Source organism: Cavia porcellus, unplaced genomic scaffold, assembly GCF_034190915.1.
Source record: "Cavia porcellus strain 051 isolate PalLab524CR breed Dunkin Hartley unplaced genomic scaffold, mCavPor4.1 scaffold_2, whole genome shotgun sequence".
Lineage (NCBI taxonomy): Eukaryota > Metazoa > Chordata > Mammalia > Rodentia > Caviidae > Cavia > Cavia porcellus.
The window spans coordinates 95,257,708-95,284,300 of record NW_026947485.1 but is presented as its reverse complement, the minus strand read 5'-3'; the positions used below and the strand labels follow the sequence as shown (position 1 = coordinate 95,284,300).

The following is a 26,593-nucleotide window of genomic DNA, read 5'->3' as shown; positions in this document are numbered from 1 at the left end:
AGTAAACATGGAGTTGCAGCCCAGCACCCCAGTTTCTAGAAGCCTCTTGTTTCTAACGAGTTTTGACTAGTGAGAAAGGAACCTTCACTGTAATTCCTCAAAGGCCAACTGAGTTCTGTCAGGCTAAAGAAAAATGACAGGTGAAGGTGCTCTAAGAAACAACCAGTTATACCTCCACCCCCATTTGCTGACTTTCATCCTTTTGACAGGATATCCCTTATTCCAAATGCTTCTTCCATTTTCGTGTCAGCACCATATGCCAGACAGGGCTCTATCACCTGCAGCGGAAATACAGCAACAGAAAGAAGAGCAAGCTGGATACCCAGCTGCTGTTTTCTCTGTCTCTATATCAGACTTTTGCAACACAGTGAGGGGTCATCAAGAATCTATATGCACAAGGAACCCACAGGGACCTACCTGCAGGTAAAAGGATCCCCCTCAGGCTGGCTAGCTACAGAAAGAGCATCTATTTCCCATGGGCCAGAGTTATCAGATAATGCATTTTCCAAAAGTGATACATATTCCTATGGTAGAGAAAGATGTTCCTTTTACTCCAAGATAGCTCTACCCCAATAACCTGTTAGTGTGCATTTCAGAAATACGTAAGGTCAGGCCCACACCCAGTGGACCCATGTGACACTATTTGCTAAATCAAAACTGGGACACATGGTCAGAGAACCCCAAAATAGTTCCAGCCCAGCTGAAACACTCAGCAGACTATGCTCAACTTTGCATCAGTTCAGGAAAAGTACCACACCTATAGCAGCCAAACTTAGACAACTCACTCTGCTTTTAAGCCATTCTGCAAGGATATAAAGAGATAAACGTAGGGTGTGTGTGTGTGTGTGTGTGTGTGTATGTGTGTGTGTGTGTGTGTGTGTGTGTATGTGTGTGTGTGTGTGTGTGTAAGGGGGACTTCATTGCTTAATGGTTTTTAAAATTCTCATTTTCATAGAAACTTAATTCAATTTTATAGTTTGGCAATAAGAACATCAATATCACTGATCGGTATTTACTTTCTTACCCCTGCCCAGAGTCTCATAATCCCAGCGTGACCACCTCCTATCTCTGGGAGGGGTCTTGCTTTGGGTTTCAACCAAGAAGACCACATGTGGGCCCTTGTGACATAGTAGCAGCTGGAAAACCTACTCCCACACCAAATACAACTCCTCCGTGGATGAAACAAACAGGCAGGGCACCATCTGGAGACTGGAGTTCTAGGCTCAGCCTAATAAATGGCTTGGTTTCCTCATCTGTATAAGAGGGCCTCGAACCACTTCCAGCAGAAATGCTGTGCACATCTGACCAGCTAAGAGGCAAAGGTAAATTGTTGGCTAACAAGAGTGCCTTCCTTTAATTGCACACCTGCCACTACCAGGCGTAGGGTAGCCCTCCACCTGTCCTCTGAAGTTCTCATGTAACCAGCAAACTCACTGTCATGAGCCATCTCACAGGCGGAAAAGCCAAGGCTCACTGAAGTTCACTATTTCATACAAGGCCACAGAAGTGGGGTCCTTCTCAGGTTTGACACACCAAGTTCACAGGACTGTCCAACTCAGGTGGGATGAAGGATTAAGAGTCCTCACCCACAGCCCGAGGGCAATGTGCCACCTGCATATCATCAGCAACCCTTTCAAAGTGTACAGAAAAATGACCCCAAGTCTGGAAGTTATCCAGAAAGATTTCTGCACACCCTTGTTCATACCACACTCCACTGCAAAAGCAAACAAACTGGCCCACAGGTGAAATGGCCTACTGCTCTTTTTTGTTACAAAAAAAAAAAGGAAAATGTGGGAAGAAAAGAAAGAGAAGGAAGAGGAGAGAGGAAAAGAGTTTTCCTGGAATGACACCACACCATTTCTCTGCATACTGCTTGTGACAGGCAAGCAGCTGTGACACAGACCAGATGTGCCCCCTATAAACCTGAAATGTGTACCAGCAGCCCTTCACCAATGGACTATCAACTGGTATCTTACACCCAATGTCTCAGGGCAGGTGTTGCCTTCACTTACTAATTACTGCTGATTCTCAGTCAAGTATGATGTGAACTTGCAGAAAAGAGAAAAGTTGCAAATCCTTTTTGTTCACAGAGAAGCAAATGATATTTATAGAAAAAAAAAGCCTCAAAAGCAATGCTTTTTTTAGTCTTGCTGAGTCAGCATTGTATCTAATTTAGCCACCTTAGTCTATATGTAATCTTCTCCTGTTCTCCACTTAGCCAGCACTATCATCTGTCAGTTCCCTCATTCTTGAGTTAAGTAGAGCTTAGACATGTGTTTATGCAAGAGTTACATTTTCAGTTTTTTTGGCAAGCGCACTTTGTGGGACACTCATAACATCTGCCTGGCTTATGGTTAGCAAAGCATCCTTGGACCATGGTGGCACACACAGCATTCCCAGGAGGCAGTGCACTGCAGGGGCAAACCGGTACCTTGGTGTCCTTGCGGTTACGGGAAGCCAGGGCAATCTGCCTGGCCAGCTTCAGGGCTTCTATTCGCATGATGGCAAACTCTAACTCCTCCTGCCCAACAGGTGGGGTGTGAGCAGACCGTAGGGGAAATGCATCCAGACAGACGCAATGTTTTCCACATCCCAGAAATGAATGTGCCACATAAATGTGTCATGACAGGTACTCGGGGGGAAAACACACGCTCAGTTTTCTTTCACAGTGATCACCTCAGCAGATCATGAAACAAGTGTTTAATTTCCTTTTTACAAAACTGCCCTTTTGAATATCTATCAAGAAGTATCATGCAGTGGAATAGAAAGTGATTTCCAAACCGTTCAGTTTTTACTGTATTGTATTCTTTCACTTCTTTCCTTTAGTTTTTCTTAAAGTTGCCCAACACTTTACACAAATGGATATGCAGCTCTCAAAAGATCCTCTCAGTGTGCCCCAAACATCCTAGTCTAGGGGATATCAAATTGTCAAATTTAAAGCACAGAGTGGATAATCGTTTTGGTTTCAATTGCAAGGCTGTGTCCAGATGTTATCTCAGTGGGAATCTGAGATTGCCTGTACATATAAACAGCTTGGCTGAATGGTGACCTAATACCTTCGGTTCCGTGAATAAATCACAGAAACTGCCTTTGGCGCTATCAATACATTTGAATAATGACTGTTTAGCCAAAATTCCAAATTGAGTAGAAATGGTTCGTGCAATATGTAATCGCACAATTTATATAATTTCAGCATACTGGATAAAGTACACCACATAAATCAGTGTTTGAGGGGAAGACAGTTCATCTGGAACAGCCTCAGCAGTTCCTCAGTAAGTACTGCCTCAGTTCATTTGGGGCTTGGGGGTTCATTTTCTACTGAGGTTTTGACAAATTCCCAAAGGTCACACGGGGGCTACAAACCTGAAGTTTCTGAGCAAATACTGGGGGGTTCTTTTCTGCTAAGTCGGGTTCCAGATAGTCAAGCGCACCACAGAAAGAGGCTGGATGGGCTAGCCTGCTGAGGAGGGCATCAGCAGAGGCAAAGGCACCCTCGGGAGCTGTCTGAAGACCGGAAGAGAGGAGGACACAGAAGAAAAACAAAGGAGCAGAGAGTGATACTGATTCCAGGCAAGGACCATGCATGCATTTGCTGGACATTCCTGCCTTATGGCTAAACAGATATCATTAGCTGCCAGTACTCCAGGGGTCACCTGGACGAATTCCCACTTGCTGACCATGAACATCTTGAGATTGGCAGGCCCAACTCCTCCCCTAAAACACAGCCTTAGCTGCCCTCCCCACCAGCAAGCTTCCCTCAGTCCCCAGCCAATACGTGGGAGGCAAGCCAGCTGACGGTTTTTCAAAACACAAAGAAACTCGAGGAAATAGCAGCAGGTATAAACATCAAGGAAGTAAGATTTTGGTAAACGTCATTTTCTAAATAATGGAAAGACGATTTCAAACAACGTAGAAATCAGAGGCCAACCTTGGAGAAGGTGAATTGTGAGTCCTTCGTGATATTTATTTACAAAATGACTGATTCATGTCTAACCCCCTTTATGCCCACTTTGTGTTTCTGTTCTCCAATTTAGCATCCAACTGCCAGACACACAGTAGGTTCTCAATAAATATTTGCTGCATGAGACAAATGAAGTCTTCTAATACAGAACAAAGTAACATACTAAATCAATGCCTTCAAACCTGTTTAGGGATTTGCTAGGCTGGAGGTAAAAGAAAACAAAATAAGTGTGACAAATGCTCACATGTGTATCACATACTCCAGGGAGATGACAGATGCCTGGTGCACACAGGTAACATGCAGGGAGGTTGGGTGGGTGAGACCTTTGGCTCAGACCTGCTGGCTTTGCAAGGCCCTGGTAGGGTTTAGGAAAGGAGAGGTAAAATTCCTAGTCTATAAAGAAGAGAAAACTCATAACTGAGACCAGGAAAAGTACTTAAATCTCAAAAAGGAGAGTGCACACTGCTGTATCATTTTCTGCTTGTGCCAGATAGACTAGAGAAGCAAAGTACTGCCTGATGATGGCTCCAAAGGAACAAGTCTAGTCCCAAAGGGGGACAAATGGAAAATAAATAGTCCTAAGTGCAAATAAAAGCATTTGGGTGAGAACACCAAACTATCCTAGTGGGATATAGCAGGGCTTTTCCCCACTGTGATGACAGGGGGCCCAGAAGCTGGTTCCTGCCTTGCAGGAGACATAATGGGCCCCACAGCAACTGCAGGTGGTGGTGATGGCACGCCAGGCTCTCATCTCATTCCCCAAGGATTTCCAGCTCCTGTGACTCCACTTACAATTTCAACGGCCTCTGAAGGGGTCCCCAAGGCCATGGCCTCCAGGTCTTTCTGGGAGGATTTCTCTGGCACTTGCAAGTGTGGCTCTTGGCTGGTGGCCAGTCCTCGTGTGACAGGATGCTGGACTTTTGCTGCAGCATTCACAAGGGCTTCACTCTCCTCAAAACTAGACCTAGGAAAACAAAAGGGAATCTTTAGCATCATCTCATTGGAATCAACCAAGGAGCCATAATCCCTGCAAGAGCCCAAGAAATGCTGGACTTGTAGGGCTGAGTCCTCAGAGGGACATGGGCCAGATCTTCAGTGGCCATGTAGCCTCTCAGCTGGGCAATCAGAGGGAAGATGTGGCCCAGCCCCACCGTAGGTCCAAATGACAAGGGAATGGCAGAGCACATATGCCTCTGGCTAAGGCACATAAGATCTGGTGTTAAGCTGACAGCCAGGTGTGCGGCTGTGCACACTGGGGAAAGTGATTGGTACCATACTTCAGTCTCCTTTTCTGTAAGATGAAGGCAGTGTACCATGTGAAGATTAAATAAAATGCTTGTTACATACAATATTCAGCATGGTGCCCATCACATGGCAGCATTATTGTGGTTGTAATAAAATTATCATCTCAGCACCTGGGCAAATTCAGTAAATTTGAGAAGTCAAACCAGGAACTCTAAGTCTTGTGTAATGTAAGGAGGAGGCAGACAAGGATGGTACAGTCCACAGTTTAGAGTAATGCCCATTCTTGCCCAAATACTGCACTGCTTACAACATAAACTCGACAGATGCAAACACTACCATCCATTTTAGGAAGGTGCATTCACCAAGCATTGCACACATAGCGGGAACTCTGGCAAGTGCTTCCCACACATCGCTGCTCTGGAGGCCAGGTACCTTGTGCCCACCACACAGCTGTGGGGAGCTAGACTAACAGCCTCTTTTAATCTTCTTCAGTAGCTCTGAGGTCAATCTATTACTCTTACTTGACAACTGAAGAAACTGAGGCATGGGGGATAAGAAACTCACCTTAGCTAGTAAGGAATGGAAGTGGGGACCCAGGTGTCATGCTATCTAACAATGGGCCAATGACAGAAAAAACTGTGTAGATTTGGGGTGTAACGGGGGTCAAGTCAGATGTTAAAGAATTTTACCTTAGTACAAAGAGCCCAGTAACAAAATCAAAGAAGTCACCTGTGTCCAGCTGGACAAAGAATGATATTGGGCTGTCTGAATACACAATAGGGAATGGAGTCAGGATAACTGCAAAAGTGCTCAGGGGCTTTGGGGCCTCTGGTCTGGCTGGTAACTCTCTCATCACAGAAGTCGTACCCTGAACATGGCGTCGGGGAGTCTGACATCCGGACTGGAGGAGACTTGATGGGGCTCTCCTGAGACGCGTCAAACATAAGGTACAAGGCCTGTTTCTTCGGGGTGTCATCGTCCTGCTGCAGGGATCAAAGGCACATGTCAGCTTGGTAGAGTTGGCCTGAACATGCTACCATGATGAAAACCAGAGCCCTCTAGAGTAGGGATCAAACAGCTCATCAGAGGAAGCCTTCACTTCGTTCAAGTGATCAGGAAAAAAGAAAGCAGGTCCTGGCTAGGAGACAGGTAGACAGAGGGAGCAAAGGACATCGTAAGGAATATGCAATTGGGTACAAGTGGCCATGTGTGAGGGAAGAAAGAATTGGATGTATCGCTTTGCCAACCCTGCTCAGGCACCAGTGTTTACTGACCATGCTCTCAGGCTGAGACACTGTGCTGGCCACTGAGGATAAATGGAGGACTAGGGCAGGCTCCTGGCTTGGGGCTGCCCACCACCAAGTGAGGGAGACCAGCTTGGTGACCCAAGGATGAAAAGAGCGATGGAAAGAGCGATGGACTTAGCCTGGAAGGACAAGAATTCCCCTCAGTGGGCATGGACAAGAAGGACATGAGCAGAGAGCAAGATGTGGGCAGTGGATAAAGACCTTAAAGGTCCAGGCATGTTCAGAGCCAGTGAAAGAGCAAAGCTGGCCTGGTGCACAGGGGTGTGTACTGTGGCGCAAAGTGGGGAAGTGGGTGGATGAGTGGCCAGAGTGGAGGAGCAGGACTAACCCACCCACAACCATGTGCACTAAGCCTAGCAACAAGGATTAGCATTTCTTAGATGAGGAGACCCTGAGAGACCTCTGCACTCTGGCATAACCACAGAAGCCTCAGCTGCAGGGGCCAGTGGGCATGTTGCTCTGCACTATCACACAATCTCTGGATAGCTGTGTGGCTCCTAGGTAAGGTAAACACTATGAAATTCATGCATGAGGCCTGCTGATGCCCTGGTCAGCAGGTGTGGTACATAAGCAGTGGCCTCTTGGAGTTTTGGTCCCATTAAATCAACAGTATCAAAATATACGATCATTCCACTTTAATAGTAACATATCTTCCCTTGGTATTTTATATATATTGTGTGCGTGTTGTCAACCATTGGGTTGTAACCTCCAAGGGCAACAGATATAAAGAGATAATGACAAGACCCATGCACTGTACTTGGGAGGCTGAATTCCTGCCCAACCTTCAAGTCTACTGCAGTTTAGAATCAGCAACCCCTGCATCTACGAACAATGCCCAGAAAGATAAAGATAAGAGCTACAAGTCCAGGAGCATTTTGTATCATGGCAAGCTCTCTGGTATACCCTTCGGATCTTCAAAGACATCACTAACAACAGCGCAGTAAGAGGTCACACCCTGAACAAAATGCCAGGGTAGTAGCCACTAAACCAGGGAAGACGTCGCCTGTCATAACCACTTAATATGAAAGTGGGGTGTGGTTACTGCCTAAAGGATCAGTTGCTTAAAACCATTGCAGTCAACCCTCAATATCCATGGAAGATTGGTTCCAGGAGCCCCACAAATATCCAAATTCCTTGTATAGAATGGGGTAATATTTGAGGACAACCCACAAACATCCTATCCTATACTTTAAGTCATCTCTGGCACATTTACAATACCTAAGAAGATCTAAATGCTATGTAGTTATGATGTATTATCTAGGGAATAATGACAAGAAAGTAAGTCTGTACATGTTCAGTATAGACACAATTATTTTAGACTCCTTTTAAGGTTGAACCCATGGATATGGAACCTGTGGAAATGGAGAGTCAACTGTAATTTAGCAAACAGTTAATACCACTTACAAATCCTTTACCCTTTAAAGAAATTCTAATGTGCTCTGAGTCTAGGAAAGTAATTCAGCAGGAAGCCTAATCCTCTTCTCCCTTTGTACCTCAAATGCCACGTGATACGGACTGCATATGAACCTCAAACTCCCCTCCCCAGGGGTTCCTAGATGCTATAGGTACAGAGGACACCAGTGTGAGCTCTGAGCTCCCAGAGATGCTTTGCATGGTCAGGGGAGGAGATTCCTGCCTATCACAGCAAAGGGCAGAGCAAGAAAAACTTACAGGTAAGGAGGAGCCAATTTTTTCCATATATTCAATTTCATAGGAGTTTCTGTAGTCCAACTCTGCAAAGAAAGACAAAGTGATATTAGTGACAGGGACAAAAATTCAAAAGATTTCAGGAATGCCCTCTGAGACTTGCAGTGCAACTGCTCAGCTATTTTCAGTTAGTCAACTTGCTGCTGGCAGGGACTCTGCCTTTAGGGTATCTGTGGGAGTCCCAAGGGAGTGAAACAGGGTTGGCTTTAGACAAATCTGAGCACTGTGCACCATACTTGGTAACTCTTGTGTGCAGCATGTGGAAGGAGCCTCTCTGGTGACATCTTGGACCAGGACCTGTACATGTCTCTCTCTGTGAATTCAGCCCCAAGGGAAGGACAAATACTATTCCCCACTCCAGTGTTGCTAAGAGAGACTTTGCAGTCATCTGGACATTTCCCAAAACTCTACCACTGTCTACAGGGCCAGGCCAAGTTGATTTTCAAATGAAAACACTATAAAAATCCAACTAGGAGGAAAAATTATATATTTCAAGTCGTTTGATGATGTCAAGTTGCCAAAACTTCCAGACACTCATTGAAGACTAAACACCTCTCTGCCTGCCTCAGGTACCTAGAAGTTCTACAGCTCTGCCACTTAAAACTCCTTGTCCAGTACACAAATTGAGCACTTACTTTATGTCGCACATGAGCTGTGCAATAAAAATGATACAGAGTGAACCCAGAAGGGACTCTCCAGAGAGTAGCTACCATCTAGAGCTACCAGATGCCTCTATTCAGTGAGAAACCTAGATGAGATAAGTGACATCACTGTGCAAAAGCATTTGTGCCAATCCATAAAACTTAAGGTCTCAATTTTTTTTAATGAAGACAAATTTAAGTAGCAATTCTAATGGAAAGTTCCATTGTTTCTGCATCTTGCTAAAGGCATCACCAAAAAAATTCTTTAATATGAGCTTTATAAGGAGCCACATTCTGAAAGAACTGTCATAAACCCAAACTCTTCAGCATCTGGACAATCCTCAGGAAGTTTGAATCTCCTTGGTAAAGCAGATACATCCTCCAGCTCACGGAGCTAAAGCTGACTCTGAATACGAATGGCCAGGATTCCCTCCCACATAGATGTTTACACCTGAAGTCATACAGACTGGTGCATGAACCACACCCTACTGAGATGCAGTCTGGAAAGTGTATCTCCAACTGTCATGCAAGTCTGTGCCAACTTAGTGTCTAAAAGCACTGGCTTATGAAGACGTGACACCTCCCCTCATCTTAAAATAAGAAGCAGGTAGGGGAGGAGGCCAAAGTGATTTCTAAGGTCTCTGCTGGCTCTATAATTTTCTATGTATGTGGTCCCAATGCACCTTTTTTATTGCCCCACTAGAGATTGTTGAAATGGAAAAGATAATAGTGATTCAGCTGTGGCTTCCAAGCTATCACTAGTATTGCCAAAGATTATAAAATCCTAAATCACTGAAAAGAAATCCCTCAGGAGTCCCCTTCCCCAAAGTGGCAGAGAGCACCTAGGATGCACCCAACAAGCAAGGGATCACCAAGAGATTTTCAGGGGCCACCAGCTCACCACAGTAAAACACTCCCCTAAAAGCCTGGCTCACTCTGCCAACAGCCAGACCTGGATGCGATTCAAGTCACTAAGCTCACTCGTCTGCCTTTTCTCCAACCTGCCACGGGTGTTTCTCTGCCCAGTGTCTCCCATTCTTCCTTTCAGAGAAATCACCAGAGAGTAAAAAAGGGGGTTTTCTGTGCTCCCCGCTTATAATACTGATCTGAAACAGGCCTGGTGTTAGGCAACCCACCCTCCCCCTGGGAATTTCACCCTCCGGAGTGAGACACCGGAGCCACTCCTTCAGAAGATGGCCTGCCACTTCTAACCCCAGCCTCGTGGGGTTCTTATTTATAATTTACACAACAGCCTGGATAGGATGGAAGGAAAATAAATGCTTCTCCCTGTCATCAGACGGTCTCTGATATCTTAAGGAAGCATCTTATTGAAACTGGTTTTATGAAACCTCATTCATCTGCTATGAATACAAAGTCTCGCAGGTTAAGCATGGGGTGAAGCATATTCAATTTCTGCCTCCTTTTTATACCAGGCCAGATCCGGGTGGCAGACCAGGGAGGGTTACACCAATGGCACCAAGTGGAACATTTTCTTTACAACTTCAAGGAAAGCTCACTTGCTAAAGCTTGTGGCTACTTCAAGCTAAAGAGGTCCAAAGTGATTTTTAACAGGCCTTTCATGTCTAAAGATGGCTTCTGGTAATTATTTTGTATCAGGGCACTGTACCATAAGATGGCCTGAATGTCATTTTCCTGACTTTTAATTGCTAGACCTTTGCTGGGGGATTGAAAAGAACCATAATCAGAGGCCAGAGGATCTTCATTCCCAACATCCAAGAAATCAACTCACCTGACTACTCTGTGACAACTGATTCACCTGTAAAATGGAGCTCAAAGTGCCCCGTATTTTGGATAAGAAGAAATAGTGTAAAGTCTAATCCATACAGCGGGTTATAAAGAAGTAAGGGATTGTGATCCCTGACGTCTTGCTCACCACTCATTGCTAATATTTCTGGAATTTTTAATATAAATGACATCATAGGGGGAAAAGAAAAGAGCAGTGACTCCTGGTGGCCTTCATGTCTACCTTCTCAGTGTCTGACAACGTGAGCAGCAGTGACGGTGCCTACCATAAATGGATTAGGTTCCAAGGACAGCCTCCTGTCTGCTGGGCTGTACAGAGAATCGGATATTGCAAAATGGGGACAAGGACACTGGGTGTCCACATAGTTGTTCATGAGTCTCAACCAACTGCTTTACAAGGGCCTCTTGGACCAGAGACAAGTGAGGCTAGTTAGCCTCTTTCCTCCCAAGTGAGACCACAGGGCCACGATTGAAAAAACTGCCTGAGAGAGGGGCATTATTACACAAAATTGCATATTTCTATCTGCCAATCTGAGTCTTTAAATGGTGGCGATTACCAGAGTCGCCACAGAGAGCTGATGTAGTAGAGCACAAACATGCTACTTAATCACCAGAGCATCTTTCTAAGCTAGTTTCACTGGGGTTTCTGAACGCGAAGCTCTTCCACACTGCTTTTGGGAACCCCGGTGAGGACGCATGTTGAGCTCACAGCCTCATGCTGCAAATGAAGGCAGGGAGCCTGGTCAGAGTTCACATGGACAGCAAAGCAGGAAAGCGCACCACTGTTAGGTCCGACAGACACAGCTCTCCATGGCTCAGCCCACGATGCTGGGAAAGTCACTTAACAGCACCACGTCTGTGCTCATTCACTCTTAAAGCAGGGGAGTGTGGAAACGCACAACACTGCCAGGAGAAGGAAATGAAATCATGTATATTAGGGCCTCAGCCCAACTCAAGGGACACGCCGAACCACAGACAGTTATGCTTTCCTCTTCTCACCTACAGAATAGTATTAGAATGAAGTAATTATTACTTGGAGCTCAACATTTCATTTCCCTGTGGTGGGTAACTTCTGTGTAAGAAAGTCTTCCAACACAGCTGCAATCCTGTTCTGACCTGACAGCTAACCAAACAGTTCTACTTTGTAGAAAATAAAATGCCAAAAATATCCACATATATTAATCATCTTTTCATGGTCACACAAGGGAAGAGCATTTTGTATGGAAAGAAAGTAAGCATCCCCAAATCTGAAATACCTATTTCTACTGCAAACCAGCTCTCACCACAAATGCACTTGTGGGCACCAAGAAAATAGAGTCCTGACCATGGAAGAACCTCCAGATAAGCACTGAATTACAGTTAAAAATGACTTGTCATCTTGCTCTTGCCCCTGACCAGAGTCTGGTTGAGGTCACAGGGATGCTAAGACCGCTTCCTGGACCTTTGTTGACCATGTTGTCCCTGAGTGGTACCTTCTGCTGCTGCCACAGGGGCATCCAGTCTGAAGAACGAAGCCCTCCTAGGACCAGGGGTATCGCAGGGAACAACGATCTTTCACAAAGAGTATTTTCTGTCCAAAGAAATACATGTGATTACCCCAGAGACTTTCTCTACTACATCCATAGTAGGGCTACTTATCTATGGAATTTAAAAATATGGTGCCTCTTTTGGAGAATTTATTGATAAACTCAATGAGGAAAACTGCCCAGCTAGAAGAGGCAAAGCAAGCTTTCATGAGACTAACCCAGGATGCAATTGAATTCGAGACATCACAGCAGGCACTTGTTTAGAATCACCACTACCTTTTTGATGGCCAGAGGAATAATATTACTATAGCCTTGGAGATTACTCAGCAGGAACGGCTGCACAGAGAATACAAGGAAGTAAAGAATCACCTGGACTATTCTATCTCTGAGCAGAATATGATGCATCAAAACGAACAAGAGCGCATGATAGGCTGAGTGGAGAAGCAAGTGGTGCAGCGCATCTCTGCACAATAGGAAGAGGAGACAATTGCCAAATGTACTCCAGATCTAAAGCTGCTTGCAAAGAAAGCTGGACAACAGCCAGTTATGTAAATGTATCCATCCCAGTCGAGACAGCCAGAAACACTTGGAAACTAGTCTATGTGACAAAAACTTCCCATATTGTTGTCTACTGAAATTACAGTTTACTTTTCCTAAAAAAGAAAAGCTTAGGGTTTCATTTAGTGAGAACTAAATCTATTGACCAGTCAGATGTTTCTCGTCCTTACTCTACATTTTGAGTTGCTCTGTGATCACTTTTAAATAAACGCTTTGCTTTTATTAAAACTTAATTTAAAAATAAATGACTTGTCCAGGCATGATCGCACTGCCTGTAATCCCAGCACTGGGAGGTTGAGGCAGGCAGATCACAAGGCCAAACCCAACCCAGGCAATTTAGAGACTTAAGGAGACACTGTTGTAAAAAAAAATTTTTTTAAAAGAAAGAATAAAATAAAATAAAAGGAATGATTACAGCTTAGTGCAAAGACCCTGGGTTCAATTCCCAGTACCACAGAGGAAAAAAATAAAGTCCTCATTAGTAAGCCTAGAGTGAGCCTCTAGTTTGGGTCTTGACTAAAAGGCATAGCCATGCTGTCTCATTATCCCATGACGCTAAGATCAGACAGGTGCAGTGAACTACACTGAGCATTTGCTGTGAACAAACACTTAAAGCCTCCGCCACCCCCCAAATTATAGAAGGCACATTAAGCCACATAGTCAAAAACAAGCAAACACAAGTGAGTAGCACTCAGAATCTGGATTAGAAGATGTTAGACTGCTTCTTAGCAGGCACTGTGGGGTCAAGGGACAGCTAGTTTTAAGTCTTGGGCTGTTTTGAAGTGCAGCCTTAGCTTCAGGTGCATTGGAGGCGTGCAGACAGTCATACGGTAACAAAGTTACCTGGCTGAGAAGTGTCTTTCCTGGCCTTTTGCTCCCTAGGGGCGGTATTCTCCAAGACAGGGTGGGCGTGCAGCTGGCCACCAGATTGCTTACCCTCCGAGGGTGAACTGAATTTGGTCTCATTTACAAAGGTGGACAAGTCTGAGGGCTGTGGGAAGTCCTGTTTGTCAGCCTCCAAGTCCACTGTCATGCATGTCCACTTCTGACTGGTGACCGCCAGCTTTTCCTCATCTGTTGCATGCACCACTGCAGAGATGACTGGTGGTGTCTCTGGTGTTGCAGCTGGAGTGGGGTCCTGCAAAGAGAAGAAAAGCAGTCACCTCTTTCATTCAGTGTACTGCTCAGAAATCACACTCACTCAGGAGTCTTAAGCTGCTCAACCAGGAGCAGCCCCCTCAAAATCCTCTCTGTTCTACTTGGGCTTTGCTCCAGGGACATCCTCAAGGAAACACATTCTTTCCTCTATAAATCTCCTTTCCTGACAGTTTGTTTCCAGGAGTGATCATGGGTTTTTAAAAAACTAAAGATTTTGTGTCTTGGTTATCTGAGACATTTCTGCTAACTTCATCAGTACAACTATTGTGTGATGCTCATACACAGTATGAGGGTCATACACAGTATGGGGGTCAGCATCATCAATATCACCCCATAATCCTCATGCCAGTCCCTGGAAGGAAAGAAAGGGAATCACACTGCCACCCCGCAGGAGAGGGTGGAGTTGAGCAGGGCAGGGTGGAATTTAGGAATGAAAAAGCAGAGCTACAACTGGACACTGTTCAGGGGTCCAGATTTAGGAGCCCCGGGCCAGTCCTTGAGGCTGGAACTTGGCTGATCTGTTTTAGAGAGATGGGACAAGTTTGCTTGTTTTGTGACCCAGGAATGATATGGCAAACTACTTGATGAAAACCTTCCTCAGTCTGTAAGGAGGACAGAAGACAGTGGTACGTATTTGGCGGTGAACTATTAAGGAAGAAACAGGGATTCATAACAACTGAAGCACCCACGTTTTTTGGGGTAGGGATCCCTCACCTTCCCATTGTGACTTTAGGGTCATAGTTTAGTGCTTCTGACACATATTCAGGTTTCACATTTTTTTATTCTATTGATCTCAAAAGACTTTTTCCAACTTGATAGCTATAAAGTTGTCCAGCGACTGGACAGAATGGACAGAACAGATCCTCCTGCAGAATCCAAGTACCATTTTCCCAGAACTTCTACTCTGAGGACACATCCTCATCTTCACCAAAGTGAAGCAACTGAAACCATCTTGACAAAACCAAGGCACCTCCCCAAGTAGGGGCAAGAGGACCTTGGAAATGCACCCATGAAAAGCAGACAGAAAAGCTCTGCTGCCTAGGGTAATACTCTCTGGGTGAGCAGTAAAATCACAGAGCTCAAAGGAACACTGTACCTGAGAAGGTGGATCAGAGAGAGGAGACCGTTTTGGCGACTTTTTCACCCTAAATGTGTCACTGGAAACAAAATAGAAAATGTAAACACAACAGAGTTACAGAACATCCCAAGCAATATAGAACTGTGGAAGCCACTGCCTCTGCCAAGCTATCTGCCCAGGCCACTCTCCTGTCTATCTGCCCACTGCAACCAGAGATGTTCACCCCAACAGCTCCTTGTGACTTTTAAACAGATATTATTTTTCCCCAAGGGAAAGAGCCATCAAGCTGGAAATCTTTAGAGATACCATTTGGAGCACTGACTGACCTCTCCACCAAAAGAAGTTACATTTAACTACCAAAAGCAAATTTTTGGTAAGCAGATTAACATACATGGATCCTTTCAGGAATGTCTGAGCCAACCAAGGTTGGGGGAGGGGTTGTAAACTCATGACACTAATCAACAGGATCCAGTTTTCATATATGTGGGATGATATAGCACTGAATGAACAGAACCCTGCAGAACCCTATGCATAAATAGAAAGTTCTGGGTCCTCAGGGAGAATTTGCAGAATCCTTCCTCTTCACACCAGCTATGAGCTTCACGGATTGCTGAGTGCTGAAGAATTCTAGTGATGATTCCCACCAAAGGCAGGACCAGTGGTGAGATAATATTTTTTGTCTTTTCCTAGGCATGGTTAACAGATAAGATTAATAACTCTTTTCTTCCTTTTTCCTTCATGCAGACAATTTAAAGGGAAGAGGAAACCAGATAAGACCCCTAAAGGGACAAGGAGGCAGATCTCAAGAGAAAGTGTGACTTTTAGCAGAAAGGGCACCGTGGAGTCCTCAGGCAGTCAGTCCTTCCGCAGTGAGAATGCAGGTTCTCTCCCTACTGCAGCCCGCTGCTCACACAGCCCCATTCCAGCAAAGCAAAAGCTTTGCTCATCTTAAGCCTTCACCCTAGACCTACCACCCTCCCGTGTCTCCCATATTAAATGGGTGGGTAGAGCAATTTGGCACCCACATTCCTCTGTGTTCTCTCAAATACAATGTTCCAACAATGGCATTTAACCATGAAAAAAATTACTCTGTCAGAAAGTGGTCATTTATGGCATTTACCATAAGAATACTGCAATCACAGCTTCAAGCTTTTATTTATTCATGCACATAAATATATAGCTGTATGTTTTATAGTTACAAAATAGCTTGAAAATACTAAAGAAATTTTTTGGGCAGAAAAAAGTCTGGGAGACTCCACTCTACCTTGGGACTGCCAGACACCTAGGGCTAGGTCAGCTTCCCTTTGAAGGACAGGGAGAAGTTGCATGCTTTAGAGCCCTGAGCACTGTTCACAAGACCCCTCCTGGCCAAGGGAGGTAGAGTGGCAGAGGCGCATTGGCAGTCAGCTGCACTGATGCCTAGCAGGGAGACCTGCAGATGACAGACAAGGCATGCCAACATCCAGCCTGGACATGAGTGACAAGGACATGGCGCAGGGCAGCAAGGTGATAGCTCTCAGCCCAGGTTCCACTCTGAGCCAACTCTGTATTTCGGGTGGCTCCTACAGCCTCAGTTTGGAATGGCCCAAATGGCTCTGCCTCATGTGTTAGCCACAAGACCAACCAATACCAGTCTCTGCCCCAGGATGGTCTGTGAAGCCATGGTGCCACTGAAAGCAATCACCTGCCAGCCCATTTTAAAATGAAAGAATGGAATGAAAGGTTTAAAAAAATGTTCAGGTTTCAGATGAAGACATCCAATATGTAAGGGGAAAACAGTTCCATTCCTGACAAGCAGGCAGATTGGATAATGATGTTTTCACAGCCAAGCATTCTCACTTATGCAATTATAATCACTATGAAACAGAGAAATGACCTCTGCTGCTGGGGACCCCTGTTTGTACCATCATTCCCAGGTCTAACACAAAAGTACATCATAGCAGCCATGTAAAGAAAAAAAGGATTTGCAAGCCAAAACAAAAAGCAGGGGGAAAGCACTTTTGGCATAAAAGGCAAATTGCATTAAGTGTACTTACAACAGAGAACACACAGACATCACATCTTCAACCATCCTAAGACAAGAAGACAAAGAAGAGAGAGACAGACAGAGCAACTGACAAATAGATAGATCTGCAGACAACTGGTTCCTAGCAGGTCAGGATGTGACAGTCACTCACTGCAGACTCTGCTGTAGGACACCAATATCCCAGTTTTCTTGGAAAGGGACCTTTGGACAAAGCTTCTTCGCTAGGCTCTGATCATTCACATAGGGTCGGAATCGTAAGAACTGTCTCACCCAGGATGGGAGCTTTCAAGACAAAGGCCCATCTGCAGTAGGGGTGAGATCACGAGATGTTGGATGAGCTTCCCTGACCTTTGTTAGCTCTAATGATCAAAAAAGAAAGTGGCTAAGGACAGAAGATGAGCAGGGTTATCTCAGGGAAGCGGGTCAATGATGAGACACAGTAGCTTTGCAAGTAGTCAATGGCTTCTTGCCAGGCTTAAAATTAATTTCCAATAGGGTCCTATGGCATGTTCAGGAAAAGCCTATTGGGGAATTGATCTAAGAAAAATCCACATTTTTTGGCCAGAATGGTCTCCCAGCCACCACCACACAATGGTAGTGTAACCCACAACCAAACTCTGCTCTAGAAACAATTCTCAGGCTGTTCTCAGAAGGTCAGTGCTTGAGGGTACCCAGAATGGGAGTTAAATGGGCCACCCCTGCCTGGTTCGTGCCAAGTAGACCCAAAGGGGCTGATACTGTGACTTGTTCAGTTACAAAGCTCCTGGAAAATTACTTTTCTCAACCTTGTTAAATTATAGTCAGTGCTTCCCATGAGAGAAAGTCTACAAGTGGTCAGCCATGCTGCACATGGTCCAGAGTCCTAAGAACAGACCTGCAGCCACGTGGGTTAGAGCTAGAGCTTGGAATGAATGCTGGAGAGCTGGAGACTTCACTCAGCTTTTAAGGGCCATGCACTTGGTAAGTGAGTGTGGATAATGGACTCATTTATAAATGGCTTCCTGGGGATTATAGGGTCTGCTTCTGGCTTCAGGTTCCTTGGTCTTGTTCTGTTTTGACTTTTAGGACCAACATGAACTCTAGTGTGCAGAAGATGACCAGACAGAGGGAAGGATACAAACAGCTCATTTCTTATGATGGTTCAAAGAGGGACCCAAAACACACTTCTCTCATGGGCCTCCTGGAGCCTACTACTCTATATTGGATTCTTGGGCTAAAGTCTTAACAAACAGAAACAAATGACATAAATTTTAACAATATTTTACAGGCTATATCTCTTGGCTTCAATATATATGCTGAAAGGAGAAAGGGCCACTCACAAACAGGTGGCTGACCAGGGATCTCACGACTATTCCCTTTCACAAGGTCTCCCACATGCACTGGATCTGAATGTCAAGTCTCTCATAAAAGTACAGCTTTAGACCACTAACTGTTAGGTTTTTTTCCCAGGACTAAGGACTGAACCCAGGGCCTTCTCACTGAGGTACAAAACCGACCCTTTTTTATTATTTTGAAATAAAACTTTATTAAGTCTCTAAGTTATCCAGACTGGATTCAAACTTTATATAATCCTTCTTCCTCAGCCTCTCAGAGTGACCAATGACTTATTAGGGCAAAAAACCCAAGGACTCTTTTTCCCCAAAGTGGTTTATGGATGGCAAAATGCCAGCACTGTGACAGCCTAGAGGAAAAAAAAGGTGTGCCCTGCCTGTCTGGCAAAAGGGCTGCAAACATGGTGTCATTTCAATAATGGTGAGGTTAGGACAGCTGAAGGTCATCCAGAAGCGAGATCAAAGCCACAGCACAATGCACCCCACTCCCACCCCTCCCGCCTCCACCCCTGCACTTACGTCTTTAGGGGAGTCTTCTTCTTCTTGGCGGGCTTGTTGGGCCCATCCCCGTCCACTCCATTGGCTTCAATACTGGCTGGGATCTCAAACGAGGCTGGGGACTTAGTAGGTGAGCTAGGGGTCTTAGAGGATGTCTTAAAGGGGTCAAGGGATTCATCACAGGTGTCTGGGTCAAAGTTATATGACTGCTGGGGCAATTTGGGAGATTCCTGCATTTTTGAAGTGGAAGAAAAGGGGTTAAAATTGGGGTCATCCCACTTGTCAATATCAAAGGTGTAGGTACCTTTAGCGACAGGGATGTCATTGGGTTCGGCAGGGGATCTGGTAGGTGAGGCAGGAGTGTTGTCAAGTTTCTCAGGTGTCTTTTTCATCTTTGGCCTCCTCAGGGGCATTTTGGCAACCTGCTTTTTGCCTATCTTTTTGGTAGGTGGGGGATTCTCCTGCTGGTTGTCCCAACTACCCTGGTCCTCAGAATAGTCAAACTCCAGCCTCACTGAGAGCCCTTTGGCCGGGGAGTCCTCTTGGCCCCTGCTATCTGATGGGGTCACCTCCAGTGCCTCAGGGGCCGTGGTAAGAGGCAGTGTTTTCCTCCCAATGGGAGGTGAGTTCTGCACCCTGCCACCTCCAGAAGCTGGGGGACAAGCACCCTCTGTGCAGTCTGAGTCTGGAGGAGAGGCAGCTGGGGGCACAGTGGCAGGCTCCAGGGGCGTCTCCTCCAGGAGGACGGACCCGGGGCCCTCGGCCGTGGCCAACTCCGTCTTTGTCTCAGATGTCAGATGCTCCTCGCAGGGGACGGGACTCTCTTCGACTGGCTCTTGCTGGGTCTCTTTCACTGAGGGGGTTTCTGTGGGCTTCTTGGACGTCTGTTTCTTTTTTAAGGAAGGTGGCCTCGGTTTTTTAGTTCGCTTGAGAGTACTAGAAGCACTGTTGGACCCTGTGCTGCAGGCATCTGTGGTGACAGCCACAGCCTCGGGACTGCCTGGGCAGGAAGCACCGTCAAAGTCACTGGCTTGAAGGCTGAGCGAGCGGGACAGCGTGGACTTGGAGGGGAGCACAGACTCCGTAGACTTCCTGCGTGTGCTCCCCTTGCAGTCCTGGCTCCTACAGTCTGAGGAGCGAGGCTCCAAGCTCTGCAAGTTATCCACCAGCTCGATGTTGTCAAAGTCCAAATTGTAAGTCCCACTGCTGGCTATCGGCTTGTCTTCATCGAAGACGGCAGAGGAGGAGTGTGGGGGTCGGAAAGGACTTCCTTCCACTGAGTTACTACACGGGCCATCGGGGATGGTGACTGTCTCAGAACAGCATCCTGAGGAAATGGAGACAAAGCTGTCATTTGAGGACACAAGTCACCTGGGAGCAATTGTCATCCAGAACAAATGAAGAGCTGACAAATTCCAGTCCCCAAGTTACCTGACCCAACAATGGACACCCTGCTCAGGGAGAGATCCCAGTCCTATCTCTTATTAGCTTTCAGCTCTGGGCAAGTTTACCTCAGTATTTATAAAGTAGGAGCCATGAGAGCTGATAAAGAAAGAGCTCAGATAATCTGTTAAAAACACATTTACCAAGTGCCTAATTGGGTTCAGGGGTCATGCTGGGGACTCACAATGAAATGAACAAAACACACAGAATCTTTGCCTTCCAGAGGAGACAGCCTTCAGGGAGAGACACTGAATAAACAGCTGAACAATAAAATACACAAACTGCCCAATCTTGATGTGTGCTCAGAAAAAAAACAAGGCCAGGACAGGAGAGCTGCAAATTTAAATAAGATAGGTAGGTAGTGGCAATCTGGTCTTGAGCAAAAGCCAGAAATGAGAGAAAGATGAAAACCAGAAGGACTTTTAAGGGTGAAAAAGCCCCTGGGCAGAAGGAACAGCAAACACAAAGGCCCTGGGGTACCAGCATCTTTGGTGTGTTATAGAAAAAGCCAAGTGTAGAAGGAAAGAACAGGAAAACAAAAAGAAGGCAAGCGAAGCATAGCCAGCCTTCAGCACTTAGTAGCTATTATCACGGGCAAGCATGTTACCGACTCCTAAGCCACTGGGAGGAACAGTCAGAACCGTTACGTGGAGGCCTACGGGCCAACTTCAGCAGGACTGAGCTTGCCCTCTGCCACCTGCTCTTCCAGACCTCACGCAGAATCTCTTCATTCAGCCTTGCTTGTCCTTCCCTCTTACCCAACCTCTCTCCTCCTCTCTATCTGGCTTCTTCTCAACTTCTCCACCTCCTCAACCAGTGTCAGCCAAGAGGCCATTCTGTATTTCCAACATGCTGCACATTCTTGAAATATTGGCCAAATGACATTCATGATCTCACTGCCCCACTGCTCCTGGACGACCCAGCCAGCCCTGGCCTTGGCGTGGCTATCTGGGCTCTGTCTGCACCAGGTGGCACTTTTCATGCATTTCTAGTTTCCCAGCTGTTCTGAGCAGCCAAGGATGCTAGAAAATGGTTTTCCAGAAAAGCAAAAAAGGTGTCACTTGGTAAAAGAGAGCAAATACGGTTAGATGGTTTACAGGCCAAAGTACCACGAGAATGCAAAACAAAAAACAGAAAAGTTTGACACCAACACAATGAGACAATGTCCCCAAAATGTGCTTTATTGACAGGTGCTATGTCTCTCTACCTCTCCTCTCCCATGGCAAAACTGCCAGATAAGTACAAGATGCCCAGTTCAATCTGGATTTCAGATAAGCAAATAAAGTTTTTTAGTGTAAATACATCCCATATAGCAGTTATCTATTACCTGAGATATAAATTTAACCGGATGCTCTGCATTTTTATTTGCTCAGTCTGGCATCCCTATCTTTGATCCAAACAAGCAACTTCTGGGAAGTGCTCGATTAAGCCCAAACTCATCTCTTACTGCAGATTTCTTCTGAGCCATTCGTGCTTGTCCTGTAGTCCTCCAGGTGGTGAGCATTTTGCACAATGCTACCAATCTCTGCTCACAGCACATCTTTCCCTTGGGGCTTCACAAAGACTCTGATTCAAGAAGTGGGAAATCATACGCGAAGGAAATGTCAAGCCTCTTGTGCTTAAGAACTGGTCCCATTTACCTCCGCTTCCTCCTTGACTGGCCACACTTTCTCTTAAGAGCTCCACAGATGCCTTGGATGAAAAGCATCTCAAAGCACAGCTCTGAGCCAGTCCTGGTTTCAGATCTGTCCCTCTTTTCCTTCTTTGTGCCATACTACCCATATCAGAAGTGCATGTCCTAAATGTGGAGGACACAATCCTGAGAGCCTCTTACTTAGCTCTTTTCACCAAATAATTTCTCCATGATCATCCAAACACTCCTCATGCCATCTCACCTCAAAAAAATAGGTGTCAACATTACTACTTTCTGAAAGCAACTCTCTTCCTGGAGAATCTTACACCCTCAAGCACTTCATGATGCCAGCAGCAGCAACCTCATCTTCCTGCCCTGTGGCTACCTCTGGACACCTGGTACCAAGGACAGGGATGTGGAGGGGACAAGGTGGCTTTTGAGTGAACTTGACAAGATACAGAAGAATTCTCAGCCCATTGCATCACTTCCAAGCCAGGCCCACCAGTGCCAACCTATCTTCTCTCAGGCTGCTGCACGTGCCTCAGCAGCCTTCAAATGTCAGTACTGTGGTTTTCCCCAATCATGCAACCATCAGCAGATACTTAGCTTAACCATCTGCTCACTGTTGCCTCAGAAGAAAAAGATCCCTGTCTCCTTAACGTAGCTTTCCCACTTAGAACTGACTCTTCTTAATCACATTATCATGGACCACAGACCTAGTCTTGCTGTAAGATTTAACCTGGCCCCTATGGATATTTCAGGATGCTTGGTCTTTTGTCATGAGGGGCTGGCTATTTACTGCAGCATGCTTTGCTTCATCCTTAACCTCAACCTACAAGATGCTAGTAGCACCTCCCGCCCAGCTGTGACAAACAAAACTGTGCCAGATAGTGCCCTGTATCCCCCTGGGGACAAAAATACACCTGACTCAGAGTGTTCTCTTTTGTGTGGTTCCCAGAGCAGCTTGCACCATGGCGTCCATCACAGGGCTAGAAGTACCCTTCACTAGGAAAAGTCACTGCCATGTGGAAGCTTTGATTTTCAGAAGCAAATATGGTCCAGCTAGGTTCCTGTTGGATTTCTAAATGTCCACACATATGCGTAAGAAGACCCCTCATTCCTCAAAAAACCCAAGGTGTTTCTTATATGTGAGCCCCTGTGTAGTATGGCCTAGACATCGACATGAAGAAGGACAAGTCCCCAAATCAATGCATCCACATCAGCATGTCCTCTACGTTCCACACTCATCAGCATGGGCCTGGACAAGGCTTACTCTCAAAACCACCACACGCACTCTGGCACTAAGTTTCTAGCTTATTCTGAGGATAAAGTCAGCATCTGTGGCTTGTCACACGCACAGGCTCACTTGGAGCTCCCCAGTTGTTTTGGACACTTGGGCTGCCATTGCTAAACACCACAGAGTAGGGTGTTTCCACAGCAGAAATGTGTTTCTCATGGCTTTAGAGCCTGGAAATCTAAGTTCAAGGTGTCAGGATGACCTCTCCTGAGGCCCCTAGCAAGAGCTTGCAGACAACCTCCTCAGTGTGTCCGCACAGGGCCTTTCCTCTCTGCATGAACTTCCCCAATGTCTTTCCCTCTTCTTACAGGGACACCAGCGTTACTGGATCAGGGCTCCATCCTGTGACCCCATTTAGCATTAATTACCTTCCTTAAAGGCCCTGCCTCCAAACAGCATCACATTGCGGGGTTAGGATTTCAATATATAGATTTTAGGGGACACAATTCAGCCTGTAATACTCCAAGTAAAGGAAAAGGTAGATGTGTTTGAAAACAGAGAGAATTACAGAAAAAGGAAGACAGGTAATAAGTAACAACTGATGTCACCCTACCTTGTCCAAAGGTTACACTTCTTAGTCTTACTGGGGACACTCACTACCAGCTGGATGCTCCTCTTCCCTATCTCTAGAGTGCTCTCTGGACAGCACTTCGCTAGGCCCCGAGGAGCAATGGTGAACCCTCATATGCCCTAGCATGCTCAGATTCTTAACTTACTAATCAATCAAGGACACGTACGAAGCAGAGTTGTACATCTGCTAAGTATGTAAGTCACAATCTACCGCAACTAATAAAGTTGATTCTGGGAAAAGTATATTTTAAGCAGCTATAAATAGAGTATTACTTGGTTTTCAAATAGCATTTTACTGGTAGCTGTGGGAAAAATCACAGAAAAACCATGATGAATTCAACATTTCCCAAGACACACTGGGGACATTCACCAAAACCCCACGGTGTCTGTCTAACCACCCATCTATCCATCCCATTCTGAGAAGACTGGCAGGGTTAAGGCTGTCAATCCCCAGTTTAAAAGGTACCAGAGTGAGCAGGAATGCTTGGAGCTGGGCTGACTCACCCTGCTTGCATTCCATATGGGTCTGTCCCAGCTCTTAAAACCTCCAGTGAGCAACATTTCAGTTCTGAGTTTTGAGGGTGACCTTGGACAGGTACGAACTGTCATGACTGAGCTCCAACTTCTTATCGGGTCTCTGTCTCAGAGGCTAAAGTGTCAGGGCTACAGGGGTGACAGGCAGATGCCTACCAGTGGTACATTCCTTTCTTGAACATGCTCCCAAGTGCAGGCTGACAAGGATCAAGGAGTAAGCCCCAGTGGGACAGCAAGAACAGCAGAAGGCCTGTGCTAAGACTACTCCCTCTGAACTGGGGAGTGTCTGTTCTCTCCTGGAGATCTCATGGAATCCAAAGAAATAGGTGGTGAGTTCCACTGCTTCCTGGGTGTGTGTCTGACTCTGGCATGTCTGTTCCCAAACCCCTATTCCATTCCAAGAGGGCAAAGCGCTGAACCAGGCATTATTTGTAACACAATTGATCATGTCAACTCAGCTAAAGAAACTTTTTAGGAAAATCAGATTGTTTTCACCATGGTGTACCTTGTGAGCAGCTAAATGACATGCCCTCAGTTAGGATGGTTCTTGGGGTCCCCATCCAAGGTTCCCAGACAGCCACCATGCATAGATGAAGTCACCATTGTCTCATGCTTCTTTCTCTGTCCTCACAGCTTCTGATTTCCTTACTGTTTCTCTAGCCTAAGGTGAAGGGGATTTTAGTATGGCAGCAGTGGCCATACTACCTCAATGGCCAGGGTCAGGGTGCAGAGCGGGCCTCTGCCTGGGCAATATCCATCACCACCAGCTGGCCCTAACATACCCACTCGGGTGCTTTCCCTTACACACAAGGGTCCTCACACTTGGCTGCCTGTCAGAGTTCCCAGCTGCCCTCACTGTTCATTAAGAATGATCCAAGAATCTGCAGCAAACAGACTTGGGTCCAAGAAGCCCTGACCCTCCGTTCACTCTGTGTTGTGACCTGAATGTTTGTGTTCCCACCTCCAAATTCTCACACTGAAATCCTCACCTTTGAGGTGATGATACAAGGAGGGGGTAGTTTGGGAGGTGATTTCATGGAGGCAGAGTTCTCAAGAATGAGATTAGTACACTTATAAAAGAGGTCCCAGAGCTTGTTTGTCCCTCTACCATGTGAGGACACATGGTATCTATCAACCACACACTGACCCTTGCCAGACACCAGACCTGTAGCTGCCTTGATTTTGAAACTTCCAGTCTTCGTGACGTGAGCAGTAAAGTTCTATCCCACCTGGACTATGGGATTTTGCTACTCCAGTTAGAATTGACTATGATCATATGCAACCCTGCGCAAGTTACTGGACCTTCCTGAGACTGAGCTGTAAACTAGGCATTCTTATTAAGAGGATGAAGTAGGACAGTTACATAAGCACCTTGCCCAAGGGACAGTAGGAAATAGTAGCCATGGCCCCCAAATCTTGCATGTGCTACAGTGACACCTGCTGCCTGCAGCCTGCCCAAGGCTGGGCTCTGGGATTCCTGGCCAAATACCAGGAGACTTCCTGTCTCTGTGGGGAACACTCATGTGTGGATCCCTCAGAGGAGATGAAAGCAAGTGATGGTGTGGATGGCAACATGGTTCCCAGCAGTGGGTCCAGTGAAAACAAAAACCATGAGATACTCTGCAGCCAGGACTGGCACTGAGCTCCTGTCCAACTCAACATGAAAACAGCCATCCACAATCAGGGCCACTAAATCCTGGGGAGCGAGGAAACATGCAGGGATGCACATCACAGGGCAGCTCTGATTATCACCAAGGCTCCGACAGGGCCTGTCCCCAGGCTCAGCAGATCTTCCTAAGAGCTACACAAGCTTCAACTTCAGGCAAGAAAGGCATCCCAGAAGGAGGGTTGGCTCTCTGAATCATGGTGAACACCCCACAGACAATCCTTTGCTCCCATCCTGTGGCTTGGGGTACAGCCCAGGCTGTAGCACTCAGAACAGCTGGTATAAGGCTCCACCTATACACACCCAAACCTCACCCAGCAAGCACACGACCACTAGCTTAGCACCCACACAGGACCAGCAGAGACAGGGAGCACAGTGGCCGGCTGCTCCTGTTCCTGAGCCTGGTTTCCATGTTGAAAGGAGTCAGGCTGGAGGCAGAGAGCTAAGCTCAACCCCAGCACCCTTCACTTGCTACAAGACCACAGCCAAGATCCCTTAGGATCACAGAAAAGGAACGTGGGCAGCAGATGAAACACACGAAGGTCTTGTCACTGGGCTGACAGGCAGAGTCATAAATAGGAGCTATTATAAAACCATGTGACAGTGAACTATGTCTCCCAGCGGCCAGATCTGAGGTGTAATAACAGAGT

General features: G+C 46.1%; 1 protein-coding gene and 1 pseudogene across 18 annotated transcripts in view; one reads left to right on the top strand and one right to left on the bottom strand.

Moving 5' to 3' along the window:
* Tacc2 (transforming acidic coiled-coil containing protein 2) overlaps nt 1–26,593 on the bottom strand; it is a 204,824-nt gene that overhangs the window by 16,831 nt on the left and 161,400 nt on the right. For 4 of the 18 annotated variants that reach the window (XM_023561546.2, XM_023561549.2, XM_023561556.2 and 1 more), the window contains 9 exons: nt 18,822–20,127; nt 16,982–17,017; nt 14,964–15,024; nt 13,553–13,847; nt 8,185–8,246; nt 6,074–6,189; nt 4,754–4,925; nt 3,364–3,504; nt 2,432–2,521 (listed from right to left, as the gene is read on the bottom strand). In XM_023561546.2, the coding sequence (XP_023417314.1) occupies nt 2,432–2,521; nt 3,364–3,504; nt 4,754–4,925; nt 6,074–6,189; nt 8,185–8,246; nt 13,553–13,847; nt 14,964–15,024; nt 16,982–17,017; nt 18,822–20,127 (2,279 nt within the window). The remainder of the gene's footprint in view (nt 1–2,431; nt 2,522–3,363; nt 3,505–4,753; nt 4,926–6,073; nt 6,190–8,184; nt 8,247–13,552; nt 13,848–14,963; nt 15,025–16,981; nt 17,018–18,821; nt 20,128–26,593) is intronic. The other 14 variants (XM_023561551.2, XM_023561557.2, XM_013143364.3 and 11 more) reach the window with 11 other exon arrangements.
* Nucleotides 10,841–12,703, top strand: LOC106025597 (ATP synthase F(0) complex subunit B1, mitochondrial-like; annotated as a pseudogene).